At 49.4% G+C, this 20,780-nt stretch overlaps 1 protein-coding gene across 4 annotated transcripts in view; it reads left to right on the plus strand.

Moving 5' to 3' along the window:
- LOC137357357 (arf-GAP domain and FG repeat-containing protein 1-like) overlaps positions 1-20,780 on the plus strand; it is a 72,148-nt gene that overhangs the window by 28,581 nt on the left and 22,787 nt on the right. For 3 of the 4 annotated variants that reach the window (XM_068023622.1, XM_068023623.1, XM_068023625.1), the window contains 5 exons: positions 4,609-4,724; positions 5,536-5,686; positions 13,196-13,349; positions 14,129-14,254; positions 19,389-19,598. In XM_068023622.1, coding sequence (XP_067879723.1) covers positions 4,609-4,724; positions 5,536-5,686; positions 13,196-13,349; positions 14,129-14,254; positions 19,389-19,598 — 757 coding nt within the window. The remainder of the gene's footprint in view (positions 1-4,608; positions 4,725-5,535; positions 5,687-13,195; positions 13,350-14,128; positions 14,255-19,388; positions 19,599-20,780) is intronic. The other variant, XM_068023624.1, reaches the window with a different exon arrangement.

Genomic DNA, 20,780 nt, shown 5'->3' on the forward strand with positions numbered 1-20,780 from the left:
CAAGCCTCCTCCCACCCCCTACTTCATCTCACCCTATCAGCATATCCTTCTATTCCTTTCTCCCTCACGTGTTTATCCAGCTTCCCACTAGATGTATCGACACGATTCACCTCAACCACTCCCTGTGGGAGCGTGTTCCACATTCTCACCACCCTCTGGGGAAAGAGGTTTCTCCTGAATTCCCCATTGGATTTATTAGTGACTGTTTTATATTGATGGCCCCAAGTTCTGGTCTCCCCCCACAAGTGAAAAATACCTTCACTACATCTACCCTATCAAACCCCGTCATAATTTTAAAGACCTCTGTCAGGTCATTTGTCTGTTCTGTGCTTTCCTGACAGTGTTCGGTCCGTAGCTTTCTTTCTTTAAAAAAATATTGTCAGGTTGTGTAAAAGGGAGGGGAAGGGGATGCGGTCAGAGTGTAGGTTAACTTGTGAGACCTGACGTGGAAGTGGGAGGGAATGGGAGTGTGGATGACTTTTATCATCGGGGCTGCCTGTTTTCTGTGGAATGAGTGAGCAAGGGATATTTGTGGACTAGTACATAGCTCTGGTGGGGGGGGGGGGATGTCTACAACAAGGGGGCTGAATCTTAAAATTAGATCGAGGCCGTTCAGGGATGATGGCAGGAGCTATGCAGGGTACTGGAAATCTGAAACACCTTTCCCTCAAAGACTGTGAATTTTGGGTCAGTGGAAATTTACAAGGCTGAGATAGATGGATTTTTTGCAGGGTTAGGTTAGCGCGATCAGCCCTGATCTAATTGAATGTCAGAATGAGCTGAATGGCCGTCCTTGGTTCCTGTTATTCCCATGTATTTACGTGCTGTGCAACTTGGATGTAGTGGTGGAGGGGATGGGGGTGGCAGTGGCATTGGGATCCCCGTTATTTCGCATTTTTAAAAAATTCATTCATGAGATGTGGGCGTCGCTGGCCAGGCCAGCATTTATTGCCCATCCCTAATTGCCCTTGAGAAGGTGGTGGTGAGCTGCCTTCTTGAACCGCTGCAGTCCATGTGGGGTAGGGACACCCACAGTGCTGTTAGGGAGGGAGTTCCAGGATTTTGACCCAGCGACAGTGAAGGAACGGCGATATAGTTCCAAGTCAGGATGGTGTGTGACTTGGAGGGGAACTTGCAGGTGGTGGTGTTCCCATGCATCTGCTGCTCTTGTCCTTCTAGTTGGTAGAGGTTGCGGGTTTGGAAGGTGCTGTCTAAGGAACCTTGGTGCATTCCTTTTCTACTTGGTGAGTAGCTGCAGTGCATCTTGTAGATGGTACACACTGCTGCCACTGTGCGTCGGTGGTGGAGGGAGTGAATGTTTGTAGATGGAGTGCAAATCAAGCGGGCTGCTTTGTCCTGGATAGTGTCGAGCTTCTTGAGTGTTGTTGGAGCTGCACCCATCCAGGCAAGTAGAGGGTATTCCATCACACTCCTGACCTGTGCCTTGTAGATGGTGGACAGGCTTTGGGGAGTCAGGAGGTGAGTTACTCCCCTCAGGATTCCTAGCTTCTGACCTGATCTTGTAGCCACGGTATTTATATGGCTACTCCAGTTCATTTTCTGGTCAATGATGACCCCTAGGATGTTGATAGTGGGGGTTTCAGCGATGGTAATGCCATTGAATGTCATGGGGAGATGGTTAGATTCTCTCTTGTTGGAGATGGTCATTGCCTGGCACTTGTGTGGCACGAATGTTACTTGCCACTTATCAGCCCAAGCCTGGATATTGTCCAGGTCTTGCTGCATTTCTACACGGACTGCTTCAGTATCTGAGGAGTCATGAATGGTGCTGAACATTGTGCAATCATCAGCGAATATCCCCACTTCTGACCTTATGATTGAAGGAAGGTCATTGGTGAAGCAGCTGAAGATAGTTGGGCCTAGGACGCTACCCTGAGGAACTCCTGCAGTGATGTTCTGGAGCTGAGATGATTGACCTCCAACGACCACAGCCATCTTCCTTTGTGCTAGGTATGACTCTAACCAGCGGAGGGTTTTCCCCCTGATTTCCACTGACTTCAGTTTTTCTAGGGCTCCTTGATGCCATACTCGGTCACATCCTTCAGGCAGGGGGGTTTATATGATGATGCAACCCCCTCTTCCCCTCTCCAGCCAGCTGATGTTGTGTCCAGCGAGGATTGACACAGATCCTGCCACGGCTTGCGAAGGTATGACAGCCAAAGGCCACCCCTGCCCTGTGGCTCAAACTAGAGTGCGTCACCCTGGTCTGGGTGATGAGCCATTCAGGTCTGAAGAGCAGAGCTTCGGGTCGGCTGCTGTCAGTGCGGACAGCAATTGAGCTGTCGATGCTAGGGATCGGTTGAACTCTTCGAGACTCGGGTCGATTTTCGTTGGGCACGGGGAATGGTTGGATAAGGGAGCCAAGGCAGGGAAATGGAGTTGTGGTGTCGATCAGCCATTATCTGACAGAATGACGAATGGGCCCGAGGGACTGCAGAGTCCGCTGCTGTTTCCATGAATGTAAAGTTCTCTCGCCATCTGTCCGTTGGTCCTCCATCCTGGCAATCTAATCCTGTTCCAGAAAAGTCTCACTTGTTCAAACTGTGGAGACTAGCAAGAGACAGACGACTGCGTGCACAGAGACCCACTCTGGAAGTGGCCGCAGTTGAGGCCTGGCTTGTGGCCTCCTCGAGCGGTAATATGGTGCTTGCTAATTGGAGTTACTGCCAGTAAGTAGACGACTTCTGGGCTTTTTCCATCCATTCTTGGCAGCGTGGGAGCAACTGAAACCCACGTAACCCGATAACAAGGAGTTAATCATCAAACAGTGCAGCGACATCCCAGCCGTGCACACATTCCACCTCACTTCAATAAAACTCAGTAGACCAGCACTGATTCCCGCTAAGGCTCTCCGTTATTGCAGGAGAATACAATTGTCCATTGAGGATTTGCTCCTGAGGTTGCAATGAAGACTGCCCAGTGCAAACTTGTAGGCTCATGAACGATATGAATGATTATTTTTCTGCCTTGCTCCTCTGAATGTTGCCCAGAGTCAGCAATCATATTGAAATCTAAACTCACTGCTTCACGTCTCGCTCTGAACTGGTTCGTTCTCCGGACTTTGAAACTTTCTCTCATTCCCACAGTCCAGAAATGTTTAAAGCCAGGGTTGGCACCATTTGAAAGCATTTCACGATTTACTTTTTTTTTAACCCCTCCCTGTCCTCCCGCAATCTCGCTGGTGGTCTGCACTATGGCCTTTGACCCTTCCCCTTGGTTTCATAATGAAGACAAATGGCCAATGCCCAGTGGGTGTTCCTGGCAATGCTGATGCAGGAATCTCTCTCCCAGGGCTGCAGTGAAATACCACATTCAATGCTTAGCCGCCCTACAAGTCTTTCCACGTTACTTTTCCGAAAGCAAACACATTTTGTACAGAAGCTCTCTTTCAGGCTGTGCCTACTTTCTGCTCCACCACCCCACCCCACCACCCCCCCCCCCCCGCCCCACTTACGTGATGTGGCCACTATGTTAGTCGCTGTTGATTGAAATATCAAAAATTTACACTTCTATAGCGCCTTTTACACAGTAAAACTCCCAAAGTCATTAACAGGCACAAATTGACACCGAGCCACATAGGGAGATATTAGGGACAGGCGGCCAAAAGCTTGGTCAAAGAGCTAGGTTTCAAGGAGCGTTTTAAAGGAGGAGAGAGAGGCGGAGAGGTTTAGGGAGGGAATTGCAGAGCTTGGAGGTCTAGGGAGCTAAAGGCACAGCTGCCAATGGTTGGGCGAAAGAAATTGGGCTTCATAAGTATAGAATTGGAAGAACAGAGAGTTCTTGCAAGGTTGTGCGTGGGGGGTAGTCGGGTTGATGTGCTTGAGGAGCTGTAACTGAAATGACCTTTTGTCTGTTTTGTAATCGTACTGCCAGCCGTCTGTCTGCTGTCTTGCTGCAGCTTATCCTGCTCTCAGTCCTGCTCACCACCCCTTTCCTGTATCGCTGTGACCTCGCTCCTTGCCAAGGGTTCTCGGCTGACTCTCCCTACCACTGCGTCCAGATGCTCATTCTCCGATTCAGGTGCCTCGTGCTTTGTCTAAGCAATCTCCTTCAGCCGGCACCTTCCGATCAGGAATTACAGCTTGTTCCCCGCTCCCTCTCTTCTTCCGAGACTGATCTCTGTCCCAACTGCTGGTTGGGAACTCTCTCCCAAAGCAACTTCACCCAGCTGCTAGCATTGTCTCCTGCAGAATCCTCCTGTAAACCTCTCACTTTGGCCGTACTGTAGGTTCCCCTCTGGTACACTTAACTGTAAAGCGCTTTGGGATGACCTGAGGGGCTGTATCAATGCACGTCATTTTCTTTGCTGTCCTTGTAATCTGGGTTACTGTTTCTTGGGCACCAGACACCCTTTTTTGACTTCTCCTCAAATGGCCATTCTCTCTGCATGAGTGTCAGCAGGATATTTGATTTTTTGGGTGGGGGGGGGCATCGCAGCTGGGCCCGGCCTCGCCTGAAGCTGACTTGCGCGTCACCTCTCAAGTCACGCGAGAGCGATCAGGAGCTGATGTCTTGAGAGACAATGTACAGATGCGCGCGTGTCTGTGGAAGGAAAGCTTAATCTTTGTGTTTGATTTCTCTGCACAGGTGTGTAGACAGATTTGGCTGGGCCTGTTTGACGCCCGATCGTCAATTATCCCAGATTACAGGGATCCACAAAAAATCAAGGAATTCCTGCAGGATAAATATGAGAAGAAGAGGTGGTGAGTAGTCGTGCTTTATATTGTCACTGTGCTGAGGGCGATTTCAGTTACTGAGGCTCTGCGTGTTGCTGTAATAATTTAGATGCAGGTTGGATGAGAAGTCGTGCCTAAAGGAACACCTATTTCAATTTCAATTATATATTCCTTCCCGATATTTACCCGTCTCCTGAAGATGCTGCCCAGCCTAGGGAAACGTGCTCCAGGACGCCCTTTGGTAATTTTCCCAACTAACCATTTTTCGTGTGAATCCAGGCTGCTATTTAACTACAGTGTGCATCTCAAGCAGAAATGATCCTGTCCTCCTCCAAATACCAGCAGCAGTCACTGGACAGAGACTGGGGATCAGCAGCAGAAACCCCAGCTGATCATCTCCCCTGCCTCCCCCCTTTCTCCCTTCCCTGGGGTCTCTGAAATCAGTCAGCATCGGCTGGGAACCAAAGCCGGAATCTTCCTGCTTTAGCGTCTTTCACTCAAATGCTTTCTTCATCGTCGGGGGAAGTTAGGTTGCGAAAACAGATGAATTTTGCCCTCAAACAAGTGGATTTCCTGTGGCATTGTGCATGCTGAAGCAGAGGGTAGATTGTAGTGCAGCCTCTGCTGTGTGATGTTTACCGGATGTGTGCACTGCATGATTACTGTTGCATGGGTCTATAATATACTAAACAATATTAGGATTTGGAATTGCTAAACGGGTGCTGTGAGCTGAAAGCGATGCGGGAAAATGTGTTGTCGGCTTAATATGTTCCAGTTTCGAGAGCAGATTCCGTCTGCCGTTCCCGTTAAATGCAGTCGGTCTGGTCTTTAATTGCAGGTATGTTCCTCCAGAGCGTGTAAAGGTATCTGCAGCCACGTCTGCTACGACTTCCCTTAGCAGCAGGAGCAGCACGCCCGACATCAAACCCCTCAAGACCCTCATGGGAGAGTCCGCACCAACCCTGAACATCACGAGAAGCACCAGCCAGGTACCAGGCAGCGGGAATGTTGGATGTTTTCCCAGTTCAAGAGCAGCAGCGACAGCTTGCAATTATGTGACGCCTTTGGGTGCAGTAAAGTGTCCCGAGGCGCTTCACCGGAGCGATTGTCAAATAAAATTTGACACCGAGCCACATGAGGAGAGCGAGGCGGAGAGGTTTAGGGAGGGAATTCCAGAGCTCTGGGCCTCAGCAGCTGAAGACACGGCTGCCGGTGGTGGCATAATTAAAATCGGGGATGTGCACGAGGCCAGAATTGGAGGAGCGTAGCGATCTCGGTGTGTTGTGGGGCTGGAGGAGGTGACAGAGATAGGGAGGGGTCAGGCCATGGAGGGATTTGAAACCAAGGATGAGAATTTTAAAAGTTCCTCCCCTATTCTCCCAATAATGCACGGACCTTGCTGGAAAGCAGTTGCTCGGGCTCTGGCCACCCTCCAATACCTTGTCTAAGTGGCTGCTCTTCACCAATGAGCTTCATTTTGGCTGGCTATTTGACTGTGACGGGCATCCCGATCCTAACCTCACTTGATGTTCGCACAAGTGCCACGTTCCCTCCTTTAGACAGAGGTTGCGGAGCCCAACTACAGCGTCTCTACCTACTGAGTCGGAAGGTTGTGGATTTAAGTCCCACTCCAAGCACTTGAGCCCATATTCCAGGCTGACACTTCAGTACTGAGGGAGCGCTGCGCTGTTGGAGGTTCTGTAATTTGGATGACATGTTAAACTGAGGGCCTGTCTGTCCCACCAGGTGGATGTGACAGATCCCTTGGCCACTATTGGAAGAAGAGAGGGGCGTTCTCCTGGGTGTCCTGGACCAATGTCTATCCCTCAACCAACATCATTTAAAATAAGATTCTCCGGTCATTGCCCTGTTGCTGTTAATGGGATCTTCCTGTGCGCAAATTGGCTGCCGCATTTCCTACATTACAACAGTGACTGTAAAGCGCTTTGGGGCATCCTGAGGTGGTGAAAGGCGCTATAGAAATGCAAGTTCCTCTACTTTCTTTACCAATCCACTGTGGCACCTTGTGTTGCATCAACCAGGCCACAAAGTTTGTAGCAGCTGGAGGTTACCAAATTACCACCGAACGTAACGCACTGGAAGTTTTAACTTCCCGATTCTACATCGCTGAGCCATCAGAGCATCGTCTTTGTTCCCTACCTGCCCAGAAGGGAATTAAATGTTTCTCCCCAATGGGTCAGCTGGTGACTGCTCAGTCAGTATGATACTGAGCCGCATGGGTCTGACAAGCATCAGGCTCACGTGAACAGGAGGAGGCCATTCAGTCCCTCAAGCTCCTTTCGCCGTTCAGTTCGATCATGGCTGTTCTGTACCTCTACTCCATTTACTTGCCTTTGAGTCATAAACTCTTAAACCTTCACGTAATCAAGATCTGTCGATCTCCACCTTGAAAGTTTCAGTTGCCCTGCTCCCCACATCGGCAGCTTTTTGGGGGAACAGTCTTGTATATTTGCACCTCCCTTGCTGTGAAGAAGTGCGTCCTGGTTTCTGAATGGCCCAGCTTGAAAAGCTAACGCCCCCTTGTTCTGGACTCCCCCACCAGGGAGAATAGTTTTTCTCGATCTGCTGTGTCAAGTCCTTGTAGCTTAATTAGTTCACCCCTCAATCATATAAACTCAAGGGGAGCCCAAACCAGGTCTATCGATCTTATCATAATTTAACTCTTTTATTTAAAACCCCCCCAGGTCACTCTGGTGAATCTGCGCTGCACCCCCTCAAAGACCAGTATCCTTCCTGAAGTGTGGTGTCCCTGAATGCAGTTACTCCAGATGGGGTCTAACCAAGTCTCTGTACAACTCAAGCCGAACTTGCACTCCTTTGTATCCCAAACCCCTTGAGATAAATGCCAACATTGCAGTCACCTTTTTGATTACTTTAGAAACCTGTCCCCTAGCTTTTAGTGGTCTGTGTACATGGACACCTGCATCCCTTTGCTCGTCCACAGTTTCTAATCTTTTCCATTGAGAAATATGTTGCAGTTTGTCTGTCTTGGATCCAAAGTAGATGATCTTGCACTTGCATAGAATTCCATCTTCCAGCATATTGCCACTCTCTTAATCTGTCTATGTCACTTTGTAACTTAGAAGATAAGAAATAGGATCATGTGTAGGCCATTTGGCCCCTCGAGCCTGTCCTGCGGTTCAGTAAGATCACAGCTGATCATCTACCTCACCTCCACTTACCTGCCTGATGCCCATATCCCTTGATTCCTTTAGTGCTGAAAAATCTATCAATGTCAGTCTTCAGTGTATTCATCGATCGACCGTGCAGAGCCCTCTGGGGTAGAGAATCCCAAAGATGCACAAAATCCTCTGAGTGATGAAACTTCTCCTCATCTCAGTCCTAAATGGCCGACCCCTCATCCTGAGTCTCTACATCTCCAGCCGCTGGTTAGGCAGCCTCTCTGCGTGTACCCGGTCAAAACGTCTAAGACGTTTTTTACATTTCAGTGAGATCAACTCTCATTTTTCTAAACTCCAGAGAATACAGGCACATTCTACTCAATCTTTCCTCATGGGACAACCCGGTCATCTCAGAAATCAATCTAGTGAAGCTTTGTCGCACTCCCTCTAAGGCAAGTATGTCTTAACTTACTGCTCTTATCTACATGACTTGCTGATCCATTAATGGCCTAGCAGTGTCCATGTTCTTCAAGGGGATGATTGTTATCTAGGACATCCTACCCTTCATGTAGTGATGTGGGATCTGTTTTATGCACCCTCCTGAACAAACAGATGGGGCCTTCCTAGTCTGTTCTAAAAGGCGGAACCTCTAAAACTGCAGCATGCTCTCTGCACTGCACTGAAGTCTCTGCCTAGATTATGCACTTGACTCTTCACTTGCCTGAATGAGTTCAGCTCCACCAATACCCAAGAAGCTCCAGGACGAAGCAGCCCACTTGATTGGCACCCCATCCACCACCTTCATCAAATCACTCCCCCCACCGCTGACGCACAGTGGCAGCAGTGTGTACCATCTACAAGATGCACTGCAGCAACTCGCCAAGGCTCCTTAGACAGCACCTTCCAAACTCACGACCTCTACCACCCAGAAGGACAAGGGCAGCAGATGCATGGGAATATCACCACCTGCAACTTCCTCTCCAAGCCACACACCATCCTGACTTGGAACCATATTTTTTTTTATTCATCCGTGGGATGTGGGTGGCACTGGCCAGGCCAGCATTTATTACCCATCCCTAGTTGCCCTTGAGAATGTGGTGGTGAGCTGCCTTCTTGAACCGCTGCAGTCCATATGAGGTAGGTATACCCGCAGTGCTGTAAGGAACAGAGTTCCAGGATTTTGACCCAGCGACAGTGAAGGAACGGCGATATAGTTCCAAGTCAGGATGGTGTGTGACTCGGAGGGGAGCTTGCAGGTGGTGATCCCATGCATTTGCTGCCCTTGTCTTTCTAGTTGGTAGAGGTCGCGGGTTTGATTTGATTTAGATTTTAGATTTAGAGATACAGCACTGAAACAGGCCCTTCGGCCCACCGAGTCTGTGCCGACCATTAACCACCCATTTATACTAATCCCACATTCCTATCACATCCTCACCTGTCCCTATAGTCCCCTACCGCCTACCTATAGGGGAAATTTATAATGGCCAATTTACCTATCAACCTGCAAGTCTTTTGGCTGTGGGAGAAAACCGGAGCACCCGGAGGAAACCCAAGCAGACACAGGGAGAACTTGCAAACTCCACACAGGTAGTACCCAGAATTGAACCCGGGTCGCTGGAGCTGTGAGGCTTCCACTGTTGTCTGAGGAGCTTTGGTGAGTAGCTGCAGTGCATCTTGTAGATGGTACACACTGCTGCCACTGTGTGTCGGTGGTGGAGGGAGTGAATGTTTGTGGATGGGGTGCCAATCAAGCGGGCTGCTTTGTCCTGGATGGTGTCGAGCTTCTTGAGTGTTGTTGGAGCTGCACCCATCCGGGCAAGTGGAGAGTATTCCATCACACTCCTGACTTGTGCCTTGTGGATGGTGGACAGGCTTTGGGGAGTCAGGAGGTGAGTTACTCGCTGCAGGATTCTAGCCTCCGACCTGATCTTGTAGCCACAGTATTTATATGGCTACTCCAGTTCAGTTTCTGGTCAATGGTAACCCCTAGGATGTTGGTATTGGGGGATTCAGCGATCATAATGCCATTGAATATCAAGGGGAATATCACTGTTCCTTCACTGTTGCTGGGTCAAAATCCTGGAACTCCCTTCCTAACAGCACAGTGGGAGTACCTATACCACATGGACAGCAGCGGTACAAGAAGGCAGCTCGCCACCACCTTCTCCAGGGTAATTTAGGGATGGACAATAAATGCTGGCCTGGTCAGTGGCACTCACATCCCATGAAAGAATTTTTTAAAAAATGCTGGTGTTGTGCAGCCACTTCATTAGCAGCTGAGGAGAGAGATGCAGATTTGAGCCTAGAAAATGGTACAGCACATGAGGAGGTCATTCGGCCCATTGTGTCTGTGCCGGAGCTATCCAATCAGTCCTGCTCCTCCGCCTTGTCCCCATTGTCCTGCAGGTTAGTCCTCTTCAATTACCTACCTGTCCACTGCCTTTTGAAAGTTTTTGTGGAATCTGATTTCACCACCTTTTCAGATAGTCTGTTCCGTATCATAACATCTCCCTATGTGAAATAATCTCTTCCCATTAATCTCCTTGTTTCCCCAGTGGTTTTTTTTTTTTTTGCCAATTACTTTAAATCTCAGTGCTCTGGTTACTGACCCACTTTCCAGTAGAAATAGTTTCTCACTACTAGCTCCAGCAAAGCCCCTTGTAATTTTGAACACCTCTCTTAAATGTCCTTTTAACCTTCTCTGTGGGAACAATCCCACCTTCTCCAATCTCTGCACACAACTGATGTCCCTCATCCCTGGTATCATACTGGTAAATCTCATCCGCCCCCCCCCCCCCCCCCCCCCACCTCTCCAAGGCCTTGACATCCTTCCGAAACTTGAGCAAAATACACGCAAAGCAGACAGTGGATATAACCCTTGCCCCTCTCTCAGCCTTTCCTTCTCTCTCTCGTTCACAGGCGTCATTGCTTAGAATCTTACGGCACAGAAGGAGGCCATTCAGCCCATCACGTCTGTGACGGCTCTTTGCAAAAGCTGTTCAATTAGCCTCACCCTCCCCTGCCCTTTCCCCATGAGCCCTGCAAAAATGTTCCTTTTCAATTATTTATCTCATTCCCTTTGGAAAGTTACTGTTGAATCTGCTTCCACCGCCCTTTCAGGCAGCGCGTTCCAGATCATCATACTTTGCTACGTTTAAAAAAAAAAAATTTCTCCCGATAGAGGTCTTTTTGAAACCTCAACGTGCGTTTCTGTCTTCAGTTACTGATGGCTCTGCTGTGTGTTTTCAGAATTTTCTGTTAAATTAAGAACAGCTTGGTACAGCGCAAATGCTGGCCAAACAAGGAGCTTTGAGCTGAAGGTAAGGAAACTGTTATGACTGTCCCTGGGCAGGCAGGGTGCGGACACCTTATCTTATCTTAAAAGCTATTCTAAATTCCTTTTCAAACTTCTCAAGGGAAGGATCTCGATGATACAGGGCAGAAAGCATTTCATTTTAACCAGCCTGTGTTGGCGTCATGCAGTGCAAGGCTGAGTGCAGCAAGGCTCAAGGTGCAGATTGTAGCTCCCTCTGGTTCTCCCCCGCAACCTTCCTCTGCTCCCATCTCCGAAGAGTGCCCACCCCCACATCCCCACCACACCGGCTTGATATGTTTCCTGTTCTGTACCAGCCAGCCTGTGGCCTCTCCAGAGACTTGACAGAATCCAGGCTGACAACTCCCAGTGCAGTACTGAGGGAGCGCTGCTCTGTCAGAGGTGCCGTCTTTCGGGTGAGGCATTCAACCGAGGCCCCATCTGTCCTCTCAGAAAAGGTTCCACGGCCACTGTCAGAACAAGTCAGGGGAGCTCTCTGCCCACCCCCCAGTGTCCTGGGGCCAATATTTATCTTTCAGTCAACATTGCTAGAAACGTAGATGATTTGTCTCATTGTGTGTGGGATCTTGCTGTGCGTAAACCAGCTGCTGCGTTTCCTACATTCCAACACTTCAGAAATACTTCATTGGCTGTGAAGCACATTGGGACGTCCTGAGCTCATGAAAGGCGCTATTGTAAACGGTGGCACGGAGTCAATTCCCCCTTGGCCCCTTTATTCCCTTCATCCACTTGATCCTGGCCGTCGCGTGGGACTAAGTCCTCTTAATTCAGGCTCAGGCTGGGTGTTTGGGATATCGGGGTTACAGGAGAGCCACCCTCCACCTAATCCACCAGCTACTGTTAATGGCTTAGTACAAAGAGGGGGAAACTGAGTTCTTTCTTTAACTATCCATTTACTTTATTCATGTGATGTAAGAATAAGGCTTATACACTTGGTTAGACAAAAGCATGCAACTCAAACTGGGTTATACAGTTAAGAACAAAGCTAGCTAGAATTGATAAGCACACCCACTAGGTTCCTCTGACCTTTCCCTGACCTAGTCACAGAAAACAAAGGATAATACCCGAAAAAGGGGAGAGCTGACGCTGGCCAGGCGTTCCGTTCTCTCTTTTACGTCGTCGCCGCGTTGCTCACGCAGGGTCTTGCACTTCCGCGATGGTTGGTCTCCGGAGTTTCTCGCTGGCTCTATGCCTGAGATTCTCCATACTTATTCTCTTTCTTATCTCTTCAAACTGTGCTGTTTCTTTCCGGTTGGTTTAGGCCTGCTCACCTCGTTCGTATCTTCTCCTTATTGGCCCAGGCCCAAAGACCCCGGTATCACACCGTGTCCAAATAAGGCTCTATTCCTGTGATCTCTCCCTTGTCTGTCACATAAATTAATTAGTTCAAACTGGTTTTTACCAGCACTAGCCAGTGTCTGAGCTCAGGTTACTTGAGTTTACAAACAATCCAGCAGTTTGTAACAGATTCTGTACTTCTTGCAGCCCCTGGCCAACACTATATAAATGCAAGTGCTTCCCTTATTTCTTTCAACAAAACTGCCGGTTATACCCTTTGAGCACGTGCGTTCCCATAGCTTGATAGAGACTGCAAAGCTCAATGTACTGAGGACCGTGACTGCCCGCAGACTGATTTGAACCCGGGTTGCAGGGTAAAAGAGACATTATTCATCAGTACATTTGAATGGAATGTCCAGGTTTCTGCACCGGGATATGTTTGACATGGTCCTTGGGGTGTTTCACTATGCTGAAGGCACTATGCAGGTGCAAATTATTGTTGTTCCCATTGAAGAAAGAATTGCATTTATATAGCGCCTTTCACGACCTCGGGGTGTTCCGAAGCCCTTTGGCGGCCAATTTGTGCGCAAACTGCAGTGTGGTAATGATGAGATCGTCAGTTTTAGTGATGCTTGTGGAGGGATAAATATTGGGCCCAGGGGCTGGAGCTGCTGTTCGTAGGCCGCAAGGCTCTGTGTTTTACCTCCTGTTTTCTTCACTCCACCCCCTGACTCCCCTCCTAGGTTGCCAGCCAGGCACCGATGCAGCAACAAAATCAGCAACAGACAAAGAAGTCGCAGCTTGATCTTCTGGCGGACATTGGAGGTGACCCTTTTGCTGCCCCCGCACCTCAGCATGCTGCTGCACAGGCCTTTGGGGCCTTCCCCGGCTTTGGAGGTAAGATTTTGTGTATTGAACTGAAACTGGGGGGGTGGTGGGGGGGTTGGCGGGAGGGGTTGCGCCTCCCCCATCCCCTCTTACCTCCAGCAGTTTGGTCTATGAAAGCTACTGCTGTTTGTGTTGAGTTTCACATGTATCTGCTGAGTGCGCGAGTCTAGATGGCGGACTATTCGACCATGAAGGGACAGTGGCAGCAGAACCTGGTTTTATCATTGTCCGATGCCTCGGACCAAGGGGCGAGCGTCGGATGAAGACGCACCAGGCTCAGCTGCGACGTCCCTCCCACGGTTGAATAGCCTGCCAACGCTCACCAGATTCCAGAAGGTGGTCATGATTAGGAGTGAGAACCCTGTTTTTTTCTCTGGAGCGCCTCAGGCAGGATGTATTAGCCTTGGAGGGGGTGCAGTGCAGATTCACCAGAATGATACCGGGGTGAAAAGAGTTAAATTACGAGAATGTAAGCTTGGCTCATGTTCCCTTGAATTTAGATGGTTGAGGGGTGATTTAGTTGAGGTCCTTAAAACAATAAAGGGATTCGATAAGCTGGGTACAGAAACAGTATTTCTGTCCCAGGCATGATTCTCAATGGAGGGATTTATATTGGCCATGCTCACACGTGTGTCGGAATACGTGTCAAATATACCCGTGATGTCAGTTCAGCCTCTACGACTGAATAAAACAGGTAGAGGTCCAAGGTTGTCCCACGTCTAGAAATGCGAGTGCTGGATGAAAGTGCCCTGCAGTTGCAGCAGCAAATGGTTCCGTTTTCCTTTCAGCTCAGCAAACAGCACATCCGGGTTTCCCCGGCTTCAATGCGTTCACCGGCGGCGGAGGTCCGGGCAGTGTTGGAAATTTCCCCTCGGCCAACCAAGCTGCTTTCCAGGCCCAGTCCGCAACCTCAGGTATGGCACCTTGTAACATTTACTCAGCTCCTAGTTTGTCGGGGCCTTTAAATTTATGAAGGACGTTGATAGGGTAGATGTAGAGAAGATGTTTTCCACTCGTGCAGGGAGTCTAAAACTGGGGGCCATCAATATAAGACAGCCACTAATTAATCCAATGGGGAATTCAGGAGAAACCTCTTTCCCCAGAGAGTGGTGAGAATGTGGAATACGCTACCACAGGGAGTGGTCGAGGTGAATTGTGTCGATACATTTAAGGGGAAGCTGGATAAACACATGAGGGAGAAAGGAATAGAAGGATATGCTGATAGGGTGAGATGAAGTAGGGGGAGGGAGGAGGCTCGTGTGGAGCATAAACACCAGCACGGAGCAGATGGGCCGAATGGCGTATTTCTGTGCTTTCATATCACTTGGTCTCACACGCACATACACACTCTCTGGGACACACAGCTTATAATCATATAACATCTTTAATGTAATAAAGTGTCCCAAGCTGTGTCACAGAAGCATTATGGAACAGATTAGAATCCGAGGTACGTGACCAAAAGCTGAATTAAAGAGGTAGTTTTTAAGGAGTGTCTTAGAGGAGAGAGGCAGAGAGGTACGGGGAGGGAATTCCAGAGCTTTGGGTCCAGACAGCTGAAGGCACGGCTGCCAGTGGTGGAGCGATTAATATCGGGGATGCTCAATGGACCATTTGTGGACCGCATGGATCTAGGGAGGGTTATGTGGATATGGAGGAGGGCGAGGGCATGAAGTGATTTGAAAACCAGGATGATAATTTTAAAAACGCTTGACCGGGAGCCAATGTATATTCGCGAGCACAGTGGAGATGGGTGAGCGGGACTTGGCGCGAGTTAGGGCACAGGCGGCAGAGTTACGAATGACCTCAAGTTTGCAGAGGGTAGGATATGGGAGACTGGCCAAGAGTGTGTGGAATAGTCAAAGACTAGAGGTAACAGGTTTGGATGAGGATTTCAGCAGCAAATAAGCTGAGGCGGGGGAAAAGTCGGACGGTGTTATGGAGGTGGAGATGAGAGATCTTAGTGGTGGTGCGGATGTGTGGTCGGAAGCTCATCTCGGGGTCAGGTATAACACCAAGGTTGCGAACAGTCTGGTTCAGCCTCAGACAGCTGCCAGGGAGCGAGGTGGGGTTGGTGGCTAGGGAGCAGAGTTTGCGATGGGGACCAAGAACGGTGGTTTCACTCTTCTTGGTATTTTGTTGGGGGAAATTTAATCTCATCCAGTGCTGGATGTCCGACAAGCAAACAGCCAGTTTAGAGGTGGAGGAGAGGTAGAGCTGAGTATGGTCAGCCTGCATGTGGAAACTGATTTTGGATTATGTTACCTTGGGTCACACAATCCAGCAGGCCTTGGGTGTGTCATCCAGATCTCTCTTTTTGTGTACTAGCCTATGAATGGTGACATGGCTGTTCGACCAGAGGGGGCATCGCAGCCCTTGGTTATAGTGCCTGCACGGTGCGCTTTCCGGCAGGGGTCACCTGATCGCAAACATGAGCCTTGGCTGGTTGTTACCCTCTCTCTCCCTCTCTCTCTCTCTCTCTGTCTCCCCCAGTAATAACTGAGGTCAAGTGTAAACACCGCTAACAATATTACAATGGGGGCGGAGTGGGGTGCAGATTCAACCTGAAACCTTCCTGGTCTGTCTAGCTCAGTACTGCAGTGATGGGGGGAGGTGGTGGGGAGCTCTGTAGCTACTATCGGATGTTTTGGTGGTCTTTAAAATTAGGGCAGGTTTAAAGTGTGTACATGGAGAAACTGTTTCTGCTTGTGAGCGGGTTCACAGCCAGGAAGTATAAATATAAGGTGGCCATGGCAGATCAAATAAAGAATGTCGGAAGAAATTCTTTACTCAGAATGTAGAACTTGCTGCCATAGGAAAGAGTGTTGATGTATTTAAGGTGAGGCCTGATGTATGCATGAGGGAGAAGGGAACAGAGGGACATGAGGGCCGAGTATGGGAAGCTTGTGTGAAGTGTTAGCACCAGGATAGACCAATTGGGCCCAAATGGCCCGTTCCTGTGCTGTAAATCCTGTGTGGTACCTAGTCAAAAAGTACCACTTCACAGTGAGACTTGTCCCCCACTCTTTTTATTGAGAGGAGGAATGGAAGGATGCAGGATGCGATCATTTGCAGCCTCGACACTTGCCATCGCCCGACTTGGAGACTTGAGAGCTCGGATCCCACTCGGAGCCTATTTGAAGCATGCTGCTTCCCAGTCTACAACATCAGGAGTTTTGGGAAGTGAGACTCGGAGGAATGTGGGAGGAGGGGTAGGAAACACAAAGTGACTCTTGCCGCTCTGGCCCTGACCTCCCAACAGCTTCTGTTGCAAATTCTCTGAACAGTATTTTTCTCGTTAAATATTGTTCTGTTTGTATTTTGACTTTCCCAGATTATAGGGGTCTTCAGGGTAGAGAATGAAAGTATTAAGGTACTTGCTAAAAGGTAACAGCTTGCTCTCCCAAATGCGCAGCCCCTGAAGTCTACCAGTGTCGCACTGCCAACTGAAGACTAGGAGAGATGAGAAAGTGGCTCAGGGCAACTCTGCCACTTTATCCCTAGCTTCAGCTTCTCTCCTTGAATGAGACTAAGTCGGGGACCATGTGCACCACTATTTCAGCTCTGTGATGTGTACGGGAACTTGCAGTGATGGGGTCCATGTCTTTCCCTTCACAAAGACAGCGACTCTTGCTGGGTGTAGTTCCAGGACTGTCAGTAGACTTCCAATACCTCACTTCCCTGCCCCTCGCCCCCATTAGCTTAGTAGTGAAAGGGGGAGGGAAAGGAAAGCAGCTGTTGCTACCTTTAACCATTCACTCCCTCCACCACCGGTGCACAGTGGCAGCAGTGTGTACCATCTGCAAGATACACTGCAGTAACTCACCAAGGTTCCTTCGGCAGCATTTTCCAAACCCACGACCTCTACCACCTAGAAGGTCAAGGGCAGCAGACAAGCTTTCCAAGCCGCACACCATCCTGACTTGGAACTATATCGCTGTTCCTTCATCGGCGTTGGGTCAAAATCGTGGAACTCCCTCCCTAACCGCACTGTGGGTGTACCTAGACCACACGGACTGCAGCGGTTCAAGAAGGTGGCTCACCTCCAGCTAGGGGTGGGCACTAAATGCTGGCCTGACCAGTGACGCACCCATTCCGTGAATGAATCTTTAAAGAATGGAGTGAATATTGACACCACTGCTGCTCATGCACAGGGTGTCGCTTGAGACCGTTCTGACTGTTGGTGCTTTGCTGAGTCGAAATGCTACCCATTGTTGAGTTCTGCACTTAGTCATGTGGAGAACTTCAGTGCAGTCCTGCCTGTCTACAGCCTGTTGGCATCAAGTTACTCGTTACACCACTTCATTAATTGTCTGCACACGAGGGGGTTTCTCACCATCTTTCTTGACGGCGTTGGTGAGTGCCGGGGTTGCGGTTAACATCCTGCGGTCTTGTGGAAGGGAGGTGGCCGAGAGTTAGGCCCCTTTGTGCAGTACAGCTCAATAGTGCTGACTGCATCACATTATTCCTTCCAGGCAAAGTGTTGGGTGATGTTTGTCTCCCCACAACATCTTGGCAGTGCAACTGCAAATCTTGTTAAATTACACTGGGTGGTATCGCTAAGTGCAGGCATTATATTTTTAACAAAGTGCTGCCTCAGCTGAGATGCACCAACTCCATACAAACTGAGGATGGAACATGGGACCTTCTTTCCTGTACTTTTTAGTACCAGCTTCTACTGATCAGACATCCAGGCGAGTAATTGAAACAAATCTGAGCCTTCAGGTGTTGTAAGTTTGAGACCTATATTGGCGAATGTGTCTGGATTAGGGAAATGTGCTGGGTCGGTGGGGTGCAGGTTAATCAGCTTCCTCCTATCGGTTCAGTTTGAAAACAAATGCTTCAGTACCTCCCTGCCACTATACAACCACTACCACTACCTTCAATCCTTTGGCACAGCTCTGACTCGGGAGAGTTTTCACTTCTGATTGGCATCCAGTGGCTCCTTCCTCCATGTGGGCATTGGTGCCTTGCCTCTGTGGTGGAGTAGCTGCTGGCACATGTTGCCTTGGATGAAGAGCTGGAGGGCGGCCAGCACTCGTGATGCCCCCCCCCCCCCCCACCCACCCTTCCCCACCGGTCCACGCAGCAAGAGCCAGGAGCTGAATAGAGAGGGGGGTCGGGAGAGAATGGGATATGGGATCAATGGGTCAGGCAGCAGAGGAGGGGGGTCTCCATGTAACCAGAACCTAAGAATCTGCATCTTTGGTAGAGGAGGGGAGAAAAATGAGGGGACTACATTTCCCCGGGCAATGCTTGGTCATTTATTTAGCTTTCCCTGGCATCTGGTTCCCCAAAACATTTGCCGTGGGACCAAAATTGGCATCTCAGAGCTCAGACTAAGGCCTTGCTTTTCTTTGACTCAGCAAGTAACTGTTTCAGTGCGGACGTTTTAAGGAACAGGGTGATCTTTTGACTGGATGATTGTCTGTGTATGTTAGAGTGTCCGGGTGAACGCAGTGGCTGTCTGGGTTGAATGTGCGTGTGAGAGTAGTGGGTCTGGCCACGTGTGTCTGTGTGAGTGAGTCATTCGCACGCTTTCACCATTTGACTTCATTGTTTTCCCATCTTGTGGACAGGGAGTTCCACTGGTGAATTGAGCCTGATAAGATTGTACAAGGATCCCATCTGTGGACTGCAGTACTTCGGCGTGATGGTTGTAATACAGTGATCCTCAGCCTGAGTAGTCTTTGGTTTTGATCTGAATGCTGTTGACTTGGTGCCCATCTTGCAGTGGTTGGGGAATGGTGAGGTGGGGCGTGGCGAGGAACGGGGGTAGGGTAAATCCAGGGTCACCAGATGCCTTACCCGGGGCAGAGTTAACACAACACACAGCATCCCACAAACCCAGTTTTGATTCGACGCTATATCAAACCCCCTTAGAAAGCTCTAAGTGGCGGAACCGTTGGACTTGGAGACTTGCGAGGCTGTGCGTGCCCCCGTGTAAACATTGGTTCTTGTGTCAATTTTTTTTATTTTTGTTGCTTTGTTTTTGTTTTTATTTTAGTTTTTTTTCCTCCCATTCCTTTTTGTTTTCTTCATTTGCAACAGGTGGTTCGAGCAGCGCTAACTTTGCAAACTTTGATACCTTCCCAAAATCTTCCAGCACTAGTTTCGGATCGTTCAGTAGCCCTCAGGCCACGTCCGTGCCCGCAAGTTCAACGGTCACCACCTCCGGTAAACAGGCCGCCTCACAAGCCGACAAATACGCGGCGCTTGCAGATTTAGAAAGCATCTTTAATACCCCTAAGTCCACTCCAGGTAAGCTACAGTGAAATGGTGGGGAGGGATCTCGGGTGGGGGGTGGGTGGCGTTGGCGGGGGAAATGACAAGAATTCCAGACAGATGAGAGAGGCGAGCGTGTGGGCGTGGAGTCACGCAGGCCAGGGAGGTCCCCTCGTCCAATTCCTGGTCGGTCCTGAGTTAGCTGACCTCGGGTCAGGCCGGCATTTGAGGTCCTGTAGTTGTCCTGGAATAGGAAGGGAGATATTGGCCAGAGTTTGCACTTCTGATTTAATCAATCAACCTTCTGACTTGGAAGCAAACTTGTGCATTGGATTTGACCATAACAGCTGTTAGAGCGATCTGCAGCGGCGCTTTGCACCTAAGGCTGCCTCTTCGACCGAACCGTGTCTTGCTTGACGGGGGAGGGGCTGGTGGGGGCACTTGGGATCTCGCGTCACACAGCACTGGCAAAGAGGGCTGCCCAGTAAGACCATCCCTAATAAGGATTTGTTCCACCGGATCCATCCTCTGGATGAGATCCGAACATACGAAATAGAAGCAGGATTCGGCCACTCGGCTCAGTGGTTAGCACCGCAGCCTCACAGCTCCAGGGACCCGGGTTCGATTCCGGGTACTGCCTGTGTGGAGTTTGCAAGTTCTCCCTGTGTCTGCGTGGGTTTTCTCCAGGTGCTCCGGTTTCCTCCCACAAGCCAAAAGACTTGCAGATTGATAGGTAAATTGGCCATTATAAATTGTCACTAGTGTAGGTAGGTGGTAGGGAAGTGTAGGGACAGGTGGGGATGTTTGGTAGGAATATGGAATTAGTGTAGGCTTAGTATAAATGGGTGGTTGATGTTCGGCACAGACTCGGTGGGCCGAAGGGCCTGTTTCAGTGCTGTATCTCTAATCTAATCTAATCTAATCACTCGGCCCTTCCAGCCTTATCCGCCATTCAATATGTTCATGGCTGAACTGATTACTCCACATTTCCACCTACCCCCGATAACCTTCCATCCCCTTGCTTATCAAGAATCTATCTATCTCTGCCTTAAAAATATTCAAAGACTCTGCTTCCACTGCCATATTGAGGAAGAGAATTCCAAAGACTCACGACCCTCAGAGAAAAAATTTCTCCTCATCTCTGTCTTAAATGGGCGACCCCTTATTTTTAAACAGTGGCCCCTAGTTCTAGATTCTCCCACAAGGGAGGAACATCCT

The sequence above is a fragment of the Heterodontus francisci genome, chromosome 48, assembly GCF_036365525.1.
Source record: "Heterodontus francisci isolate sHetFra1 chromosome 48, sHetFra1.hap1, whole genome shotgun sequence".
Taxonomy (NCBI): domain Eukaryota; kingdom Metazoa; phylum Chordata; class Chondrichthyes; order Heterodontiformes; family Heterodontidae; genus Heterodontus; species Heterodontus francisci.